Here is a 15,763-nt window from a genome sequence, read left to right on the forward strand (position 1 = left end):
TACCTTTTCTGATTTCAGAAAGATAAAATGAAATCCCATGTGTCTACAGACGGGACACTCTCTGTCACTGGCACAGAGCCTGTCCATTCAGTGTGCTGCTTCTGTTAGTATTTGAGCTGCTCCTTAGCCTTAAAGCTACTGGAATCCACCGATTTTCCAGCATATTTACTGAAAAATAAAGTTAATAAAATTCCAGAAGGTGGCTTATTAAGTTCACATCCTGAGGGAATCTGTCTTTGTTTTAACTTTATTTTCCTAGTTCAAATTGACCCATTGCCAGACACAGTTATTTCCCATCTCTGCTGCCCCAATTCTTGATATTTCATCTAGTAAAATGACTCCTTTGAGTAAAATTGTGCCTAGAAGGGCTCTGTTAAATGCACATTATATAGGAAAGGTAAGACACAGACACTTTTTACCAATTCACACAGATTTGTTTATCTTCAAATTATAAAGCAGTAGGGTTGGAAGCCCCTTAAAGTTCATGTCCCACTGGGAACTAAGGTCTAGGCAGCTTTGTGGTGGAGATGCTATTGGGCCAAAGACAGAATTACTGATCTCGGGTTGTAGGGTGGAGTTGGGATAGGAAGGGACTCAGCAGGGATGGGAGTTGAGTGGTCGTGAGCTGGAGTTGCTGAAGCAGGCTGGAGGACAGGACCTGGGAGCCAGCACCATGGGGGAAGGCTCCATGGAAAGCTAGCAGGTTCAATTAGCATCCAAAGCCAAGAAATCTGACCTCATCAGCTGTGTACTTCAGAAGTAGACTGAAATTGGGCCCAGAGGGTGTGAAGTGGGCCCAGAGGCCTTTGAGTCCAGCACTCTACCTTCATGCTGATTCTTGCTACAGCTTCTCTGACAGGTAGATATTTAGATCCTATTTCATCACTCTAATGGCCGGACATTTCTAATTGCCATATATTTCTTACCTTGAGACCTACCCTAGTCCTGTCCACTTTAGTGGCTGTATCCTCCTAGTGTCTTGGGGGACAGGGTGTGTGTGTGTACGTGTGTGCATGTGTATGTCCCTGTTCCGGGAGATTTGGAGACTTTGAGCAGCCCTGTGGGATCAACTTCAAGATCCTAGAGGCCCTCTCTCAGATGAAGCCACCTTTGCCTTATGATTTTTCAGAAATATATCCATGACAATCAGTTTGGTGTCCCCCAAAAGTTAATTCCAAGAAAGAGAATATAGTGGCAAGCTAGGTAATACCATTTTGGATCAGTGGAGATGTGATTATGAAATAAAGGGACTGATTTCCTGTGTAGCTGCAATTGCCCCTGAAGGTGTGTCCACAGAGAAGCTCCAAAAGCGGCTGCCTCTTATGAGAAGCTGAGACAGTCCCACACAGCAGTGCTTCTCCATGCGCCCTCTTTCTGTGGGAGCCCCCCGCCAGCCACTTGATGGATGTTAGGTGACCTTCACAATAGTCTCCTTTTCTTCAATTTTTCTTGTTTTCTTTGTCCTTTTTCTCTCTTTCTTGTTTCTCTTCTGCTTTATTACCAGTGGTATCAGTAGGATTTTCTTAGACTTTCTGGTGGTTCTTAGGCTGAAGAAGAAACTGACCCCTTTCCTAAAAGCTAGACCTTTTACATTACAGATACAGTTTATAGAATACTGTGTTAGCATACCACATGAGCTGGTTCTGCGATGGCATTACAGGGTAACCTAAGCATGTTCTTCGACAGCTAAGCTTCTGCCACATAGGGATATTGCTTGGCACTTGGTGATATTTATTTATATTTTAAAGATTTATCTATTTGTTTTCTTTATTTTTAAAAAATTTATTTATTTGTTAGAGAGAAAGCATGAGCTGGGGGGAGGGACAGAGGGAGAGAGGGAGAGAGAGAGAATCTCAAGCAGACTCCATGCTGAGTGAGGATCCTGCTACAGGGCTCAGTCCCATGACCCAGAGTTCATGGCCTGAGTCGACATCAACAGTTGGATGCTTAACTGATGGAGCCACCTAAATGCCCCTCATCTGTTCATTTTCAGAGAGAGAGAGTGTGAGTGTGAGCATGCGAGCAGAGGGGAGGGTCAGAGGTAGAGAATCTTGGGTGCCTGGCTGAGCAGGGAGCCTGACACAGGGCTCAGTCCCACCACCCCAAAATCATGACCTGAGCTGAAATCAAGAGTCAGACGCTCAATCAACTAAGCCACCCAGGTGCCGTGGCCCTAGGTGATGTTTCAAGAATGCTTTTGAATCCACAGGCAGCTATAAGTACTTCACAGAACCTATATTATCACCCCCTATAGCTGGTTTCTTTTTCTGCCTTATAAAAGCCTGTGAGTTGTTTACAAGCCCACAAACTGCTCTAGAGGGCCCCGTGGGCCTGTGCCGTAATTATCCATTATGTTTGTGGTAACCTCATTTCCTGTGTATTTTTCCCCCTGGTAGTATTCTCTGATGGATCTGCTCTCCAAAATGGTGGTCGGACAGCCCCACTTTGTGCGCTGCATTAAACCCAATGATGACCGAGAGGCCCTGAAGTTCTCCCGAGAGAGTGTGCTGGCCCAGCTCCGCTCCACAGGGATCCTGGAGACAGTCAGCATCCGCAGGCAGGGCTATTCCCATCGCATCCTCTTTGCAGAGTTTGTGAAAAGGTCAGGCCAGCATCTTGGGAAATGCGTTCTGTTAAATATAGCTGTCCTGTGGCTATCCCTATCCCCTGGGACTGCTCCTCCTGCTTGTTTGCCTCCTAACATGTAACCAACCGGCTAGTTACCAGCTACCATTTACTTGCTGAAATGTTGCATTTTTATTGTGCTCCATCTAAATTGTTGTGCTCTGGAAGACAGGGTAAGCACCCTTCTGACCACTTTTTAAAAAACAAAAACATCCATAGATATTTATATATTACATATATCCTTAGGTTTCAGAGCCTCCAGATATTTAACTGACATGTTGAAAGGGTTCCTTCTTAAGTGGGTCAAGATTCTAGTGGATGTGAATTACACCCAAGCAGCCGATCCTCTCTTAGGCTAAAACAATGTTATGGTGTCATAGGATAGTTAACATTTATGTAGCACCTAGAATGTCCTAGATGTATAATCTCATTTGATCCATAGAAAAATGTTGTAAGCTATGATCTGTTATTATTCCCATTTTACAGATGAGGAAATTTTGAGGCACAGAAAGAAATGTAAGTGACTTTTCCAAGCTAGTAGGTGGTAGAGCAGAAATTTGAACCTGTGCGGTCTTCAGCATCCACATTTAATCTCCTCGGTCCATTGCATTCATTCAATGTTTATTGAAATGTTTTGGAGTTTTTTAGACCCAGAAATTGACTTTATCTATTAGTGAAAACCTGTTCTCATGTATACAAGGCCATAGGGATGGATTCTGTGTCATGTGATTACGAGTAGAAGTTTTACAAAACTTTCCGTGAGGAAATAGAGGGCAACAATAACAAAAAGCCACCTGTGAGATACACTGCTGTCTGAAGACACCAGAGAGGAAAATTAAAACCCATTTTAAAATTTGCACCCCATTAGCCATCTCTAGTTTCTTTTTACCTCTTTTGTGAAACTTGTGCCCAAGGTCATTTTTCCAACTTTTTCTCCAGGAAGAATGGATTCTAATAGGTATCTTGCTTCATCGAGGCTTCAAAATACCACTACATTCCATGGAGAAGAAAGGACAAAGAAATTTCCTTGCAGTTAGAGTTTTCCAATTAAAAATAACAAAATGGCTTTTTAAAAAAGAAGTGTCTTTGAGCTCCTTTTTCCTCTTAAACTTGGAGGTAGAAGGAGAAAAAAAGAGACTGTTTTAGCACATGAATGTGACTAGTCAAGTATTTTTAGCCACTAAGTGTGGAATACATAAAAATATTTAAGAAAACAGGTCAAATGCTAAACAGATTGGCACTTCTTTGTTCGTAATCAGAAAGCCATTAGGCAAGTATGAACAAGAATTTCAAAATGTCAGTAAATCTGAAGGTATCAAAGATTTCTGAGCCAGGAAGTTAATTGGTATTTTGATCCTTTTGAGCAATTTCACAACAAAATAGATGAGTTAGCAGTTTTCTTCCTTGATGTTTATTCAACAAATAGGTGCGCCTCTTATCTTCCTGTTTGGGAATGCTGTTTTGTAAACTCTTAGCGGAAATAAGCAGACAAAACAATCAAAGGCAGGGAACAGAGTCATTTAGGTTTATTGGGTAGAGGTAAATAAAAGGTAAAGCCTTGTTTTACGTTATTCTTTACCTTTTTGTACTTTCTGGCATTCGGGACAGAATCCAGAAAGACAGTGTTTAGGGGATTATGTTATTGGGTTCCAGAATGGGGAAGTATTGCCCAAGTTACCCAAATCTGCCACTTGGCCAAACCTAAAATACTTTCTCACCCCATCGTCTTTGAGTTTTTCGGCAAAATCACTTGGAAGTGCCCTTTCTGTTTTCTATTCATGGAGCCTTGGCGGAGAGAGGTTGTTCCCAACACCTTCTCATCAGTGGGACCAGGTGGGTTGGAAGTTTTTATTTATTCTCATACAGGTATGGAAGAAGTCACCTGGCAGCACTGGGCAGGTAGCTGAAGCCTCCTGAAGTTGTACTGTTCAGGGACATCACAGAAAATGACTGAATGTTCATTGGCTTCATGGTCACTGGTCAGAAGCATGGTCAACAGAAGGTCTTTGCTGGGGCAAACACATAGAATAGCATGTGTTGGGATGTGTTTTGGCAAATGTAAGTTAGGACTGCACTTTCAGTTCAGTCTTACCATTTGTTTATTAAACTATTGCAGTGAAGAGTGCAACTTAGTAATGAGATCAGGGTTCTAATCTACTTTTGGATGTAGTGTTTGGCACATTACTTGACATTCTGTAAAAAATTTCCTTGTCTGCATGAGAAGGCAGGATTACAAAGAACCCATATTCTGAAGAGTTTCAGGGATCACATGTAGATTCCTTGGCCTAACTTGGTTTCTGAGTCTTCCAGAAAGACCACTCACTCCCAGTCAAGCTCATAGGCAGGAGAACAATATCTCCCAGGTCCCAATTCATAACAGTTGTTAAATCTATGTGTTAAACAGAATAACCTTTACTCCCCTGACCCAGGACATCACAGTTTTGTACCGCATGATAAAGGGAATTTCCACCTTAGAAAGATTACTTGTCTTACATTTGAAATTTTTTATACTGTGATCATAGGACTATTTGAGATCTCCCTAATGTACACAACACCTTAAATTTTCTTTAAGATCTTCCCTTTCAATAGTTTACTATTTCTCATTATTCTCTTCCTGTGTTTTCCCTTTGTAATTAAAATGAAATCACTAAAGTATTGTAAACTTGTAGAATTTCCAGAGACCCTGACATGGGACTAGATCCCAGGACCCTGGGATCATGTCCTGAGCGGAAGGCAGATGCTTAACTGACTGAGCCACCGAGATGCCCCAACTTTGAGGCTTTTAAGTGGAAGTTCAGATATAGATTCTAAAAATGAGTCCTAAATATTTATGGCAAAGAGAGCATTTAATGTCCCAAGGAGCTGGAGAATGAGTGATTTTTAAAAGGAACCACAATTATTAGGACTTTTTTGTTGGTTTGGGTATGACCTTTTTGTGAATGAGTTACCTGATTTTATAACCACCTTCCAAGTAGTAGCAGAATTTCTAGCAGCTACAGAGAAGATTTATGAATGCCAAGGATTATGGACACAAGAGTTGCCTCTGAACATTTGTGAAGAATCAAAGTGCCCTTGTGAGAACTGTCTCATAAAAAGTCATTTATACACCTCTGCCTTTACGTATGTATCCATATCTTGAATAGAATGCCTGGCACAGAGTAGGTGCTCAAAAAATGTGGATCGAATGATTCTAAACCCAATGATGCTGAAGGCAAGAATGTGCCTCATTTGTGTTCTTAGCACCTTGTATGAACTTGCCATATAGGTAGGTTCTCATTAGACGTTTTCGCTTGATAACAGGGAGGCTGTATTCACGGCCAGGAACTAAGAAGTCCTGTAGGTGACATGTATGTCCACCTCTTGGTTTCATCCTGGGACCACTCTGGAAAAACCCTGAAGGAGTACAAAGTTAAGGGTCAAAGTCCAAATATGAAAGACTTGAAAATCAAGGTCAACTTTAAAAATGTCTGGTGGGGGGGGCGCCTGGGTGGCTCAGTGGGTTAAAGCCCCTGCCTTCGGCTCAGGTCATGATCTCAGGGTCTGGGGATTGAGCCCCACATCGGGCTCTCTGCTCTGCAAGGAGCCTGCTTCCTCCTCTCTCTCTGCCTTCCTCTCTGCCTCCTTGTGATCTCTCTGTCAAATAAATAAAATAAAAAAAAAAAAAAAAAAAAAAAAAAAAAAAAGTCTGGATGTCTAGACACACTCCAGAACTTCCACCAGCAAGAATACCTGGGTCTCAAAGGATTGCTCTAGAATCCAAGAAAGTGAATTCTTCAGCTCTGGAGATACCCTCAGTAAGGAGTCTTGTGTGTCCTTTTCCTTATAGTATAAATAAATAAAAGTGGTAAAGAAAAAAAATGACAAGAATAAAGTACCTTTATGGAGGGCATGAATTACAAAAGAGCATATGACACAGAACATCCTAAACATTTATTCTCTCCTTTTTACTACTCCCTGCTGTACCTTTCAGAATCCTAAGGGTAGTCTCCCAACTGAATTTGGGAGAGCCTCCAAATATGTCTTTCTAACTCCAATCTGTTTTGTTTTTTTTTTAAGATTTTATTTATTTATTTGACAGATCACAAGTAGGCAGAGAGGCAGGCAGAGAGTGAGAGAGGAGGAAGCAGGCTCCCCACTAAGCAGAGCGCTCGATGTGGGGCTCGATCCCAGGGCCCTGGGATCATGACCTGAGCTGAAGGCAGAGGCTTTAACCCACTGAGCCACCCAGGCGCCCCCTAACTCCAATCTGTTTACTAGTCATTCCTTACACTGCCACTAGTTATGTTTCTAAAAATGTAATCCTGTCATTCTTGTGAATGAAATTCTGTGCCTGCTCCTCACTGCCTACAGGATAACATCCAAAGCCTTCAGCTCAGTAGGTAAGGCAGGCGTTTCTTAGTAGGTAAGCTCCAGCCAACCATTCTCATTTTTCCCCACTGTTCTCTCTCTCACACCCTAGACTGCTGTCAGTCTATCCATGGACCCTCCAGGCCCATGCACAGTGTTGGCCTTTATACCTCTTTACGCAGGTGCAGGACCTGCCACCTCTCAATCTCTAGCCCAGTCCCCTTCCCTCTGAAGCTGGCCCAGGCTCCACAGAGCTGGCAGGTCCTGCATCCTCTGGCCCACATCTGGATGTTGATATCTCTGTATTAGAACATGTACTTTCATTTTTATCCAAACATGTCTGTCTAGCCCACTAGACTTTAAACTTCTGCGGGCATGGAGTGGACTTCACTCATTTTTTTTTTTTTTTTTTTTTTTGCTTCTCGCATCTTGCCTGGTATAATGTGTGCTCCATGGCGTATGTTTTGTGTTTCCCAAATGAGGGAATGTATCAGTCAGGAATGCATCTGATTGTGAATAACAAACATTTTTAGTGCTTGAACCAGGGTTTCTCATTCTCAACATGCTGACATTTTGGACCAGATAATTCTTTGTTGTGGAAGGCTATGCCTATGCCTAGAAGAATGTATAATGTACCAGTAACATCTCTGGCTCCTACCTATTAAGATGCCAATCACCTCTTCACCACCCCCAAGTCATGACAATAAAAAACTGTCTCCAGATATTGCCAAACGTCCCCCAGGAACCTAATTTCTCAAATTTAAAACCAGTAGCAAATAGGTTTATTTGTTAGTTTCCCACAAAAAAAAAAAAAAAAAAAGAGGTAAGCTATTTTTCATTTTAGTTCAGCTGTTCACTGATGTCACCAGGAACCTGAATATACCTTCTGACCTTCATTCATTCCTTTTTACCATCTTTATTATGTGGTTGGCTTATAGTCTCATGGTCACAATGGGGCTGCTGTCTCTCCAGTCATCATGTCTATAGTCAAAGAAAGAAAGGGGCAAGAGGAATGACTAAGCCAGCTATATTTGTCCCACCCTTTATTAGGAAAGAAAACATTTTCCCAGAAGCCATTTCATATCTCACTGGCCTGAACAGAGTCACGTAATCATTCCTAGCTACAGAGAAGGGCTTAGAAAGTAGGACAGAGGCCTGGGGCTGGGAACATTGTCACCCAAAAGATAGAAACTACTATTCTTTTAGCCAGGAAGACGTGGGAATAGAAATGAGAGACACATTAATTATGCTTATCACAGAAAAGAAATCTCATGTTTATTAATTGAATGAGGGAATAAGTAAATAAGAGGGTGAATGAATTTGAATAAATACTTTCTGTTCCCCGTGACCCACTCATTTTTCATTCTTTGCTCCCTAGCTTCTTGCTCAACATGGTAGCTTAAGAACTAGCAATAAGTTCAGAAGTGCCTGAGTAAAAATAGGCAAGAGACTGAGAACCCCTTGATTCCATTGCTATAGAAAGGTGTGTTTGCAATTTTAAACCTGCAACAAATTCTTTTACCTCTTGCAAAATGAACTGAATATCATCAGTTATCACTGTGAAAACCACCTGAAGACAGGGTCCCTGAAATTCCCTTACAGAGAGCCAAGGTTAGCACTGGCTCATAGGACAGGAAATGAGAGGAAAAATCAACGCACAAAAGAATCCAGACATCTCAATAAGGGCTGAAATCCTGAAATCCCAAATTTCAATTTTCAACTAACAAAGCTTCTACTTTTTTCTCTGAGTATTAAGCAGTGATTAGAAAGGCACAAATCCTCCAAGAGCTAGGATGGTGATACCATGCCTTGTCTCTTACAGGATATTCCTGGATTTCTTTTGTTTTTACCTGTAGCTACACAGGTGAGAGCCTGACATCAAATAGATCTTAGTGTGCCATTCAGATAAACTAGTAGATTTGCAGCAAAGTGGAAAGAATCCTTGCAATTCCTTGCAAATTGATTTGCATCGTAGTGAAGGACACATTATGAGAATACGTAAGGAAGATAATGGACAGCTTCAACACTGTGAGTAAGCATGTTGCATAGTCATGTGAATGGTCACTGCATTTATCTTCTAAGGGTAGCAGTGGAGTGGTGGCATTCTCTGGGAGGGGTCTCTAACAGCTGCTGCCCTTGTATACTGTCTTTCCTGCCCATTGTTCTGTGTTTGAGAGAATGAGTCAGCCACCCCGCCCCAACTACAGGTGAGACCTTGGGTGACTTCTCTCTCTTAATTCTTACATTTACCATTTTTATAATCTTGGTTAGTGTACTAAATTTTTAAAAAATCAAATGAAAAAAACTTTAAAAGCTCCTTTTACAATATCACTGATAGACTCTAACAAGTAGCCCAGTCCAACTTTCCATTTTAGAGATGAGGAGGCTGAGGTCGGAGAGGAGAAGCAGCTTTCCCAAGGTCCCACCTCTAGGAGGTTGGCAGTATCAGTCTCTGTGACCACTCTCTCTATTCTTAGGGGACAGAATGGGCTCTTATTGGCCTTGCCTGGGCTGTGGGTTCTTCCCACCTTGCCTAAGGCTGTGGATGATTCAAAATCCCAAAACCCATTCTTTTAAGGTCCTGTCTTTCTCATGGAGCCCACATTGTTGACAGCTGTCTTTCACTATTCGAGTATCGGAAAAATCATTTCTGTAGTTGATAGCTCTGCAAATTCAGCCTGAAATTTGTAGTGGTGACTTGAGAAGTTGAGACAAGAGGTAATATCAGTCAGACTCTTCTCCAGAGGCTCTGTGAAGAGGCTGTAATGATAATAACAAGCTGTCTTTCCTTATTTTTCTAATGCCTGCACTGTGGGCAGACTCATGAAATAATCCATTCATAGGAAACAACCCAGGAGGACGTAGAAACACAGCAGGCAATGGCTCTGCTGTGGCAGCAGTGCAGGAAGAAATATCAAAGGAAGCAAAGAAGAAAGATGTTATGGAGTGTTAGTATCCATGTTGTTGAGAAGACCACCACTCTGGACCTTTGGATTGGCTGCCTGGCTTACTCTGTGAAAATCAGTGGCTGAATTAAAACTCTATATCCCTACTTGGAGGTTTCTTAAAAAAATCGAGTGGGACTGAGTTATGTTAAGTAGTGATAATGATGAAGCAGCAAAAACAAATAAGAGTAAGGAAAATAATGAGTGGAAAGGAGAGAAGGTGGGAGAGGAGAAAGGAGAATGTGAGGAAACCTCACACGGAGATGGCAGATGAGCAGGACATCTCTCTCCAGCCCCAGCTACAGACCTGGCTCCTCAGCCAAGGCAATGGCCTTCACAGCCTAGAATTCCTGGCCCTGGAATTCCCCAACACGGTGCCCTAGGAAACCATTGCTCAGTCCATCAGCTGACCCACGGTTGAACTTGTGCCCATTTGAACAAGTTCTGTTCAGTTGACAGTAAATATCTGCCCACCCCTGAGTACCATGGTTTAGGGATGACTCAAAGGAAAGATTGCCAGCCACTCTTTTATATACATTTGGGAAAACATCTTTGCCAAAGAAAGAGATGAAGATAGGAGAGAGGGGTATTTATGAACTACCTACTGATGGTAGGCTTCATGTTAGTGCTTTCAGACATCATCTCACTTAGGGGCACCTGGATGGCACAGTCAGTTAAGTGCCCGACCTTGATTTCAGCTCATGTCATGATCTTCGAGTCCTGAGATCACACCCTGCATCAGAATCCATGCTCGGCAAGGAGTCTGCTTGGGATTCTGCCTCTCCCTCTGTCCTTCACCCCTCTCTTACTCACTCACTCTCTAAAATAAATAAAACTTGCTTATAAAAAAATTACTGATAATATCCCCCCAAATACATGAAATTATTTCAGTTTCACAGATGAGGAAAATGGCTCAAAATCACACATAATGTGTTGTATAGTTAGGATATGAAATAAGAGTCTACCTGATTCCAAAGCCCGTCTTCAAAATTTTTAAATGAGACCATTGAACATAACCCAAATATTCACTGTGAAATCAGTCTATAGAATTCAATTGCAAAAATAGTAATGGGGGCACCTGGGTGGCTCAGTGGGTTGAGCCGCTGCCTTAGGCTCGGGTCATGATCTCGCGTCCCGGGATCGAGTCCCACGTCGGGCTCTCTGCTCAGCGGGGAGCCTGCTTCCTCCTCTCTCTCTCTCTGCCTGCCTCTCTGCCTACTTGTGATCTCTCTCTGTCAAATAAATAAATAAAATCTTTAAAAAAATAGTAATGATTTTACTAGCTGTAAAATAGACTGATCGGTTTAAAGTTTAACTTTCTATTACAAATTTGTGAATAAACTCAGCCTCAGTCTTGAATTCCCACTTTATTTTATTTTTTTTCCTTTAGAAAGCCTCCCATTTAAAGCTTATGTGGAGGCAGCAACAGCATCAGAAACATTTATTAAGCACCTATTGTGTATGCTAAGTGCTGCAATAATACTGAATTAGAAGGAATTTACGGTCTCAGGGCTTCCACAATCTAAGAGCACAGATCAACGTGGCTTCTTATCCCAAGGCCTAAATTTAAGAGTCTTCCTAAGAATATAATGGCTTTTTTTTTTTCTTTTTGTAGCAGATGGTGGCCAGCTGTTCTGTCTTTACTGAAGGCCAAACATGAAGGGAAAAAATTAAAATAAAGGGGCTTATGGTAAATATAAGAAAGAACTTAAAAACTAAATCTGGATTTTCATACACACTAAAGGGAAATGGGCAATTGGGGGTAATTATCAAATTATCCAAGCCAGAATAGCTCAGTTTCCTCCATTATCCACCTAAGAGAAAATTATTTATATGGGTTGAATTGTTCAGATAATTGTCCCGTATTTTGGATATCTGAGTAGACAGTCTGGGTGGTCACTAATGTTGATTGAGGGTCCCTCAAGGATTATTTTTAAATAGGAAAAGGGTTGATACTTTTGCTGCCTGATTGGGGATGTATCCACTTAGATGCAAGTGATAGTAACCAAATTAATAGATAGATGATTCTTTGACCAGGATAGAGGCACATTGTATTTTAAAATTTTAAAAATCTACTTAATGTTTGAAACTAACTTTTAATTACAAAAATAATGTGTGACTACCTTTTCCTGTAAAATTTTTAAATATTACATGTAAGACTAACATCTTTCTTTGTGCATCACAAATTGTATTTCCCAGGATCCTACTTGCATGATGGCCCTTCCCTATGTAGTTAACTGTTACTCTTTTGGTAGTGTTAGCCTTTCAGAATACACACATACATGCATACACACACATAGGCGGAAGAAAGAGATCAAGCAAGGGAAAAAAATATGCTACATGTTTAGTTTAACTCAAATCACGTATTTTATACCATTTGGTAACTTCCTTTTCTATTTAGCAATACATATTAGAGATAAAACTATGTTGTTCTATAGCTCCAATGCATTCCTTTTTAACTCTGTCTTTAAAGCTGGTAATATTCATGTAGCCATTCTTCTGTTAGAGGAAATTGACATTGTGTCCAGTTTTTTGCCATTAATGCTCAAACAATCTTACATATTGAACACGTGTGAGAATTTCTTTAGGGTAGATTTTGCAACTAATTGACCTTTCAGGGGAAAGTGATGTGCTCCAGAAAGTCATTGGGTCCTGACAAAGAAAAGATCATGAAGAGACTTGGGAGCCAGTTTCTTTCCTCAGATGGATTGTGTCATTTTAGGCAAGTCACTTCTGTACCTCAGGGTTCTGTTTGTCTAATAAGTCAGTGGTTCTTCAGCCTTCCCATACATGAGAATCTCCTGAGGCCTTCTTAAAACACAGACTGCTGAGCCCTACCTGCAGAATTTTTTGTATAATTTTTATCTAACATAGGTAACTCTTAGTTCTTGCTCTTCTCTCTCTCTCCTCTTCTCTTCTAGGAGTATGGGTAGTCATTAGGAGAACATAGAGAAAGGAAATTCATTGTATGTATTGTCTATTGTCGGAGGACTTCTATGAAAACAAAAGGAAAATTCAACCTCACTAGTAATTAAGGAAATGCACATTAAAACCACACTTAAATTTATCATTTGATACTTACTTTGGCAATAACCAGTAAGACAGATAATTCCTTGGATTGGCATGGGATAGAGAGCAACAAGACTCTGAGGCTCTTCTGGTGAGGTGTTTATGTCTGATCACTTTGGAAGCAGCTTGGCTTTTTTAGTAAGCTCCGACATGAACATTATACTAACCAGTGTTTCCACTTTAGAGGTTATTAAGTAGAAACGTGGCCATGTTTCTGAACCTCTGGATCTTTTAAGATTGCTTGGTAGCAGTGGGTCTACCTAAGTGTGATAACTTCCTGCCTCAATCTGCCCCTGGGTTTGTGCTCCTTTGGGTCAAATGTCTACAGTCTAGATTTTTGTACTTCTTTCTTCCTCTTGTTAAAAGATAATTTCCAGAAGGGTAGCATCATGAGTCACATACGGACGTAAAGATGGATGTGTTTAAAGAATATATTTTATTTATATGATATGAGGGAATCAAGCAGATATTATCATTGGTTCAAAGGAAAATTTAAAACTGCATAAGCAGTTAATTAAATTTAATTTAAGAGAATGTTGAGGTGAATTGGAAATGGAGATGAAACTGGATCTTCCACAGAGGGAAGTAAAAATCATCACGGGACTAGATAGGGTGTACATAGCTATCAATTACCTACAATTTACAGAGTTGCAAATTAGCTCAAAGAAGATGAACAGGGCTAGAATCTGATTACCCAGAAGGGTGTGCTAAAGATGGTGTATGCAGTTTTCCACCTAAGTACCAATGCCTTACTGACACACTAGTTCAAATAGAATATTGTTTGGATCCCCACACGTGTCAAGGAGCACTTGACAGCTGGTGTTCAGATGTAGGAAATCAACACTTCACCAAAGTCAGAAGCCCAATATTCCAGATTGCTATAGACACAAGTTCTAATGAGCTGAAAAGTGCTCGAGTATCAAAGGTCCTTGTTAGAAAGTCAAAGACACGACCAAGGATATAGTAAGAGATAAGAGTGGACGCAGGTTAGATGAATGTAAAGAAGCCTGAACGTGGAGTTAAAAGACATGGGCAAACCTCAGGCCTCCACTTACTAATTTGTGATCTTGAGCCAATTCCTCCTCTCTGGCTTTCTCTTTTTTACAAAACAAGAATTTTGTTGGTGACTCTTTAAGTTCCTTTCAGGATCTGAATGTTTTTTTGAGGAGCAAGCCAGTCCCTTCCACAGATGGCCCTGTAGGAATGCCTAGGCATGAGGAGTTTTGACAGAGGGCAGGGCACATCTGTTTGTGAACATGAGGAAGAACAGCTTGATGGGGCAGGGGTGTCCTAGATTCCCAGTGTACAGGGAAGAAACCCCAGCATCTATGGGAAACTTGGAAAGTACAGTGACAAAGCAAGAAGAAATGTTAGAGAGGAAGGAGGTTACTAAAGAACAGCCTATACCATTATAGGAAATGTATTACCAAGGTTGGCTCTATCTCCACTCAGTGGGGGAACCAGTACTGCATTAGTCAGGGTTCTCCAGAGAAATACAATCAATAGGGTGTGTGTGTGTGTGTGTGTATGTGTGTGTGTGTGTGTGTGTATACACTGAGAGAAAGGGACTTACAAATGATAATTATTTTTTAAATTTAAGTTTCCAATTTGTTGTTTTTATATATAGAAATACAGTAATTTCTGTATATTGATTTCTATCTTATAACTTTGCTAAACTCACTTACTAGAACTTATTAGTTCCCATACGGGTTGTTTTTTGTTTTGTTTTGTAGATACCATTGAATTTTCTACGTAGACAATTGTGTCATCTTCGATTTAAGACAGACACCTTTTCTTTCTTTATGTGGTCCCCTTGCAGTGCTAGCACAATGTGGTACAATACAGAAGTTGCAAGTGTGGACATCCTTGCCTTTTTTCCTAATCATTGGGGAATAAGTGTTCAGTCATTCAGTCATAGTTTTTCATAGACTTGTTAACATCAGGTTGAGGAGGTTCTCTTGTATCAATCTGGTTTTTTTTTTTTTTTAAAGATTTTATTTATTATCTGACAGAGACACAGAGAGAGGGAACACAAGCAGGGAGAGTGGTGGGAGAGGGAGAGGGAGGCTTCCCGCTGAGCAGAGAACCCGATGCTGGGCTTGATCCCAGGACCCTGGGATCGTGACCTGAGCTGAAGGCAGATGCTTAATGACTGAGCTGCCCAGACACCCTCAAAGAACTGCTTTTAGTTTAATTCATCAAACTGCTTCAGGAAATAGATGTGGAATAGATCTTACCAAAAAGACCCCTCTTGCTGAGAGATCTTTTTTTCTTGGTTCCTGTCAGTTTTGCCCTTATATTGATGCACATAGGAGCTCAACCAAAGTGCTTCTTTAACCATGGTACCTGCCAGAATTCAGAACTACTCCATGGAGGGAATCCATTAGACTTATCTGACATGATTACTACAGACATTTCACTTACATGTTTCTTCAGTACTTTTTGAAACCTTCATTTCTTTGCAGTATTGTTACCCATCTCTTTCTGAACTAAGCCAAATGTGAATATTATCATCATAATAAATTAAGAGATTTGGGTTGAGGGATCAGAAATCAAAGTTAAGCTCTAATATTTATGTTAGTTCAGAATTCATTCTTGCCTATTTAGAAATTAAAAATTGCTCGGAGCCACCTAGAGATGCCTGAAAAACAAGTAGAAATCCGTGATTGGAGAGCTGGAACATATCTTGCGTTCCTCTTGTATCTTGCACAGGACGGGTCATTCATTAGATTCTCTTTAAATACTTCATTGTCAATAGTATCAAGCCTGGGCTAATT

At 40.8% G+C, this 15,763-nt stretch overlaps 1 protein-coding gene across 1 annotated transcript in view; it reads left to right on the forward strand.

Moving 5' to 3' along the window:
* The window catches only part of MYO3B (myosin IIIB), a 296,489-nt gene that overhangs the window by 136,672 nt on the left and 144,054 nt on the right, over positions 1-15,763 (forward strand). The window contains exon 17 of the mRNA XM_032354332.1: positions 2,397-2,602. Coding sequence (XP_032210223.1) covers positions 2,397-2,602 — 206 coding nt within the window. The remainder of the gene's footprint in view (positions 1-2,396; positions 2,603-15,763) is intronic.

The sequence above is a fragment of the Mustela erminea genome, chromosome 8 (genome assembly GCF_009829155.1).
Source record: "Mustela erminea isolate mMusErm1 chromosome 8, mMusErm1.Pri, whole genome shotgun sequence".
Taxonomy (NCBI): domain Eukaryota; kingdom Metazoa; phylum Chordata; class Mammalia; order Carnivora; family Mustelidae; genus Mustela; species Mustela erminea.